General features: G+C 42.8%; 1 protein-coding gene across 1 annotated transcript in view; it reads left to right on the top strand.

Annotated features, from left to right (window-relative positions):
• ift81 (intraflagellar transport 81 homolog) overlaps positions 1-7,500 on the top strand; it is a 19,176-nt gene that overhangs the window by 9,685 nt on the left and 1,991 nt on the right. Inside the window, exons 9-10 of the mRNA XM_079687078.1 lie at positions 1,414-1,509; positions 2,468-2,644. Coding sequence (XP_079543204.1) covers positions 1,414-1,509; positions 2,468-2,644 — 273 coding nt within the window. The remainder of the gene's footprint in view (positions 1-1,413; positions 1,510-2,467; positions 2,645-7,500) is intronic.

Genomic DNA, 7,500 nt, shown 5'->3' with positions numbered 1-7,500 from the left:
AACCTGCAAACACAAACCGCTTTCTGTGCACGGATCGCTGTGCATTCGTGTGTTGGTTTTTGAGACTCCCCTGACGGTCACCCGATTCGTACATGTAATTTTTTCTATCTATAGCCAATCAGATGTCTCCTCAATTCTAAGCCAATCACATGAGCGCGCCCCCACGAGGGTAGATTTCTTGCGTTCATGACGTAGCGCTTCATGTACGCATTTTGCGCAGTCCGGAGCTGACAGGTCCATGGAGCCGCTAATCTCAGGACACCTCCACTCTCAGTGCATTGCCACTTTCCGAACAGGAAATGCACACAAATACAAGCCTTTATATTATTAAGGTACAGCGCCACTTTCCGAACCATTAATGAATGCTTGTGTACACACAAACGGCAGGCAAAACCGTTTTAAATGTGTGTTTCCTGTATGGCAAATACAGCTGCTTTATTTATGTCTGTATGAAGTTGTTGTGAGTGTGGAGGGAGCAGCTACAGGTTAGCTTAGCCTGATCGATCAGTGCACTACGAAGCCAGTGCTAGACAGTGAACTGTCAACGGGGGGGAGCCCCGCCGGTCATTATTAACAGGAGAGCTGGATCTGATCGATATGGACATAAACGCGAGTGAAGTGTAACCGGACGCGAGAGAGAGATCAGATCAGCTGCTGAGTCTGACGGAGACACGCAGCTCTGCATGATCACCTGAAGCTCCGCCCTCTGTTTAGCGAGCTAACCGGACAGCGCAAAATGCGTATATGAAGTGTCATGAACGCAAGAAATCCTTCCCTCGTGGGGGCGCGCTCATGTGATTGGCTTAGACTGGAGGAGACATCTGATTGGCTATAGATGAGAGAAATTACATGTACAAATCGGGTGAGCGTCAGAGGAGTCTCAAAAAACCCACACACGAATGCACAGTGATCCGTGCACAGAAAGCGGTTTGTGTTTGCAGGTTCAGAGTTTTCAAACGGAAAACAAATATGTGAGGATCAAAAATACATAAAACTTTGTTCTGTGTTTGGATTTTATTTACATGAATATGAAACGGAACACATTTGTGTGTGCATTGAAAATCACAAGTGGGGATCCGGAAATAAAAGTTTGAATCCTTTTGCGGATCATGAAACACTAGTGTGAATCCTTCTGTGTGCATGTGTGTATTATGAGACTGTTCTGAGCCCATACGTGTGTAAGTCAGTGTGTAAGTCAGTCAGTGTGTAAGTCAGTCAGTGTGTAAGTCAGTCAGTGTGTAAGTCAGTGTGTAAGTCAGTTAGTCAGTCAGTCAGTCAGTCAGTCAGTCAGTCAGTGTGTACGTCAGTCAGTCAGTCAGTGTGTACGTCAGTGTGGGTATTGTGTGGTATTTACCTCCATTCATTACATCCATCCCTGTGTGTTTGTCTCTGAATGCTCTTCGTTGGTCACAGATTAAAGAAGCCGACTCTCAGATCAATCAGCTGATAGAGAAGAGGATGATGAGGAGTGACCCCATGGACGACAAACTGACGCTCTACAGGCAGCAGGTGATGCATTTCATCCTTTTATCTATTTTAGTCTTTTGTCAATTTAATTCAGGTTACATGTATCTATAAAGCTCAAGAAAACATGACGTGGTGTTAAGAGCCCGGCCCGTTTTGTGTTGCGTTTCCACTGGGCGTAGTTCCGGCTAGCGGGTACTTTTTCACACTTTTCTGGCCCCATGAAATCGAGGTTCTTTCCTGGCCAACAACCGGGCTGAGTTTGTTAAAATAGAGAGAGAATCGCTGGCAACTACAACAAAATGAACATATTTGACCGTGATCTAATTGTAACACGTTGTACACGTTTCAAAATGATGCCGAAGTAACAACACACTGATACCGGTTAGTAGAAATCATGAATGAATGCTTTGACAAGTCTGCAGACAGACGGCAGGGAAAAACCTTTTAAAATGCGTGTTTTCTGAATGGAGATCGGCTAAGCTAACGTTGTAAATGCTCCGACCGTCCACACTCACAACAACGGCCTACAGACATAAACAAACCAGCGACTGTATTCTCCATGACACAGACAGTCTGTGGTTTGTACTTGTTTAACTTTAGTCTAGTTTCTGAACAGGTATGAGGAGCTGTGAGCTCTGAGGGCTAACAGCTAACGGCTGATGTTGGTTTTCTGTGTTTCTCATTGAAGATGACGTCACGGCTCTGCCTACACTGCGTTACTATAGTTACTGCCCCAGTTCCTAAACTGTAATGGAAACTAGTTGATATTTCTTTCCCCGTAACAACATGCCTATAGCTCAATTACCTCCACTCTCGCACACATTAACAATTCAATACAAAGGGGCTTTATTGGCATGACCACATTTTAAACCTAGTATTGCCAAAGCATTCCGCACGAGGCGTTACGACAAGACAAAACAAAAATCCACACTAAACATAAATGTTAACACGTATGTTGTCATGTGTGTGTATCAACTGTGATATAATGTGACTGTTGCAGGCGTCCATCATCATGCGGAGGAAGGAGTCGAAGGCGGAGGAGCTGCAGGAGGCGAGGGAGGAGCTGGCGTCTGCAGAGAGAGACCTGAGGGGGAGGAGCCAGGCTCAGGACTCTGAGGGGGGGGAGATCATCCGGACAGACGAGGTACTCTGCCCTTTTAAAGGTTACTTTAATAATGCATTATAGACATAGACAGTGCTACCAAAGATATGACTGTTGCCCTTCTTGAAATAAACAAAGTATCAAGTGAAACTCAACTGGCTTTGTGTAACAGACAAGATGCTTTACAGTCCGTTTAACAACTGTAGGAAGACGTAGAGTATGAACTGTGTGTGTAGTGTAGTCAATGGTTTTCTGAACGTGTTAGGGTCCACTACAAAACACGTCTCACTCTTCAAACCAAATACTGATCCTATTTAGCAGACATTTAACAGACAAGATGTGTGTGTGTGTGTGTGTGTGTGTGTGTGTGTGTGTGTGTGTGTGTGTGTGTGTGTGTGTGTGTGTGTGTGTGTGTGTGTGTGTGTGTGTGTGTGTGTGTGTGTGTGTGTGTGTGTGTGTGTGTGTGTGTGTGTGTGTGTGTGTGTGTGTGTGTGTGTGTGTGTGTGTGTGTGTGTGTGTGTGTGTGTGTGTGTGTGTGTCCACTCCTTAAGGTCTGATGGTTGACGTTAGAATGAATGTGTGATTTTGCTTTGATGTAGGTTTTGAACCGCTCTGAAATATTACCTTCATCTGAAAGTATCTCATAAATAAAAACACATCATTGAGAATTATTGATTTAATAAATAGTAAGGATGTGGAGTTTCTGAAATGGTCAGGGTTGGGAGGGTTCCTTTAACAATGTCATCTCTTACAACTACTTCAGACAACAGAACAACGTGACTTTAGAAAATACAGATATTTAGGATCAGAAATGATTGTATCTAAAGGACAACCTGCCTTTCCTTCAGCATGTTCAGGCAGCAGCCTTCAATGAATCACATGAGCATACTGTATACTACAGTTTAAAAAAGCAGAAATTAAATCAGAGCTGACAGAAAATGCTCCGTTTTAGTTGAACACACACAGTTAAGCTCACACACACAATGTTGTGACCACATAGGTTCACCTGCTGAATTAAAAACAGAACAAATGAAGCAAAGAAAGTGAAAACCATAAAGCAGATTCAGGCAGTAGAAGTATAGATTAACACTTAAAGTGTTATCCTACAGAACAGTACAGCTCACAGAGAAGGGATAACATCTGATCCTTTACAGCAGTGTTTTTCAAAGTGGGGGCCCCGACCCCCCGGGGGGCCACCAGGGGGCGCCAGGGGGGTCACTCAAAGTTTGAGGGAAACAGGATTTTTATTTTATTTTAAGTTTGATCTTTTTTTTAATGTTATTAATAACTGCATATCTATCAATCTATGTGTCCTTTGATGCCAATCTTTTCATATTTTTTGTTTTTAAATCACACGACCGCCCTTCAAGCCAATCAGAATCGAGCTGCCGCTACTGAGAGTGAAAATCTGCTCAACTTTTGGAGCAAGTGAGAGCTAGTGAATGTTTCGCTCTGCAGCTGGATGAGAGCACGGATGTAGCAAATGTCTCAGAATTGCTTTGCATCCATCAGATTTATTTCAGAAGACAACTTTGTTGAGGAAATATTATTTTGCAAAGCACTGGAAGGTAGGACCACATGAAGAGAAGTTTTAGATGAGTACATAATCTCAAATGGACTTGACTGGTCTCGTTGTGTGGGTGTGTGTTCAGATGGGGCAGTGGGGCTATGACAGGCAAAGAAAGCGGACTGGCAGCTTCGATCAGGCAGAAGGCCCCAAATGTAGCGGCAGCGCACTGCATGCTCCATCGGGAGGCACTTGTACACATCGTTTAAAAAAAAAATTGCAACAGGGGGGTCCCCGCCAGAGGATAATGCTATATGGGGGTCCTTGGCATGGCAAAGTTTGGGAACCCCTGCTTTACAGCAAACACTATATGCTCTTTTTAGGTTGTCACTAACCCTGTAATCCTGATAGTGATCCACAATGTTTAGAACAGTAATCAGATTGTTGTTCTAAGGGAGTACAGTTACGTTATCTAAGTGAGCATTGGTGGATTTGCAAACCACAGAAGACACAGGAGGCTATTTCAGTTCTTTATCCAAACACAGACGGGATCACTGTCTAACGTTACGTCCCCTCTTCCTAACTCTCCCACACATTCCCATGCAGAGCCACAAATAGAGCACAACAGAGAATATCCAGAGCAAGGAACCGTAGAGAAAGACGGCCTTTTGTCCCTCGGCTCGTTTAAGTCAGCTGGACACATAAAACAGACACGGGGCATAGAACCTTTTGTCTTCATTTACATCCCGGGACGAGGATGTACTCTCGCAGGGTCTGCCGTCAGGTCGGGGAGAAAGCCTCGCGCTGTCACTATCTCCTTCTGCCCGTGCATACATTACAGGGATGGATGGGATAGTTAGAAAAGGGCCTGTGTGACGTACTTTATTGTCAGGGTATTACACTAAATGAGGATGGGCATGCCCCAGTTTGGAGAAACCAGGAGGAAGCTAAGCAAAGGGATTTTAGCTTCTTAAAAACAAGATTAAAGGTAGGGTAGGTAAGAATGGAGAAACCAGCTCGAGTGCGCTACAATTTGAAAATACACAGCCGAAAAAAATCTGCCCCTTCCTTACAGAGCCCCTCCTCCAACACACACGAACGCGCACATGACCAATGAGGGCACGAGATAAGTTTGTGCACAGATGGAAGGCTGACAGGCAGGTAGGCCATCCAGTTACTTTAGCTGGGCCATGGAATATAACAAAAAGTGTTTCTGAAGTGAATGACCTACCCCACCTTTAAGTTTAACCTCTATTCATGTTTTTTTTTGGCGCTTTACATTGCTGTCAGAGAACACTTTGTAAAGGGGATATTAAAACTCACCTGTAAGAAAACATGAATGCTTTTAGTAGTTTTAGAACATGGGGTAGTCCTGCACTTTAGCCATTTGTGGTTGAACCCGAGAATGATTATAATATGTACTCTATGAAAAATCCAGACCAAAAGAATGTACCTGAGAAAACACGTTGTTCTCTGTAAGAAAAATATAAGTAACTCACGGCAGAATTAAATTTAACCTCACAAAACGTTTTATTTCCCTTTTTCACAGGGACCTAAAAAGATTGTTCTGGTAAAGACCTCATCTTTGTTTTTACCATGGATGTATAATAAGAAATGGATACTGCGTGAGAGGCGGGATCTCGTTCATTCCTATGAGAGTTGCTCATTGGCGCATGAAGACAAAATGGCCCAACTTTTGAGAGAGTGAAACGTCACGAAAGTATTCATACGATCCGTTCTTATTGTGCACCCATGGGTAAAGCTAAAACTCATGTAGTACTGAACACGTCACATGAACGTGCCGGGCGGCGCAGTCCCGTTGGATGGATGCGCGTTCTTAATGCAGAGGAAAATAACTCAGAAAAACGTTATTAGCACATTTTACAACTTGAGGACCAAATGTTTTTAATATATACAAATGTTCATACTGGGTAGTTTATTTAGCTTAAAAAAAAGTATCCAACGATTTACAGACGTCTCTTTCCCGATGTTAGGGCCCAGCGACTGATACGGAAGTGTAGTACCGCCGTTTGGCCACAACAAATATTTTCCTCAGAGTCTTGCGACCTTCCTGGGGGGTTATGTCTAGAAAGGATCCGTCTTGTGTCAAACTCTCGCGAGAGTTTGGCTGAATGTCACGTGGCTGAATGTTTACGTTTGACAGGCAGCCTTTCAGTTACGATCGTTAACATCAGTTGGCCACCGCAAATCAGTTGGCCACAGCAAATAGCGGTCTTGCTGTTCAAAGAAGAATGACAACACTATAGATCTCCAACACTATGCTTTATTTTTTATTCACAGGCAAGTCAACGTTGTCGCAGTAAAAGTCCCAAGATAGCTCCTGGTGCAATAAAATGTTCCCTTGCAGTGTTTTACTATTAAGTCTGATGTTTCTCTATTAATATTGCTGTTGCATTAATGTGTATGTTGCATCATGTTAGTTACTGCTGTAGATGTTTTTCCGAGCCGCTCCGATTACAACGAGAGTTACAACGAGAACGTGACGTCATATTTACACTAGACGGATCCTTTCTAGCCATAACCTTCCTGGGGGCTTGGTATTTAGCTGTTCTTAAAGTAGCAGTGTTTAGAATGTAGTGGCACCTAGTGGTCAGGTAGCAGATTGCATCTAACTGAATATCTATGCCATGCAGAAACAAAAGTGAAAGACCCTCTCTAAAGCCAGAGCTCTTTTGTACAACGCTGTAAAACATGGCAGACTCCATGGAAGAGGACCCCCTCTATATGTAGATTAAAAAGGGTGCTGTTAACCCTTAGATGCATAAGTGGGTCTTTTTTGACCCGGTGAGGTGGTTTTCTTGAAATATCTTTGTAATTGCATTTTTGTTATCATTTGATATTCCAGCTATTCCTCAAAAAACATGTTTTGGATATCATGCCATTCAAATTTTAAATTTAAATGTCATACTTTTCAAGAAATTGTAGTTTTTGTATTTCTACCCCAAGCTTCCATAAGTGGGTCAAAAATGACCCGCATGCATTTGCTATGGTAACCTTTCATTCTTACCACCTGTTGCTGTCAGGAATACATTCACTGTAGACCACACAGACGACATCACAAGTGACACCTCTCAGGAAGATTATTTTACACAGCAAGATCTGATACCTGTCAGTATAATAATAATAATAATAATAATAATAATAATAATAATAATAATAATAATAATAATACATTATATTTGTATAGGGCTTTTCAAGGACTCAAAATCGCTTTACAATGTAAGGGAAGGTTAGGCTGGGGGGTATAGGAGTATCAAACTTGATCAACCTGCATGGATTGATGGGGGGGGGCTATGAGTAGGCAAGAGGAGAAGAGATGAGTTTTGAAAAGGGACTGGAATACTGTGAGGGTCTCAGAATAGCGGAGATCTTTGCATCGATATGTTCAAAACTGTTTTTTTCA

This window comes from Notothenia rossii (assembly GCF_949606895.1).
Source record: "Notothenia rossii genome assembly, chromosome: 6".
Classification (NCBI taxonomy): Eukaryota; Metazoa; Chordata; class Actinopteri; order Perciformes; family Nototheniidae; genus Notothenia; species Notothenia rossii.
This window is presented reverse-complemented; position numbering and strand designations above follow the sequence as displayed.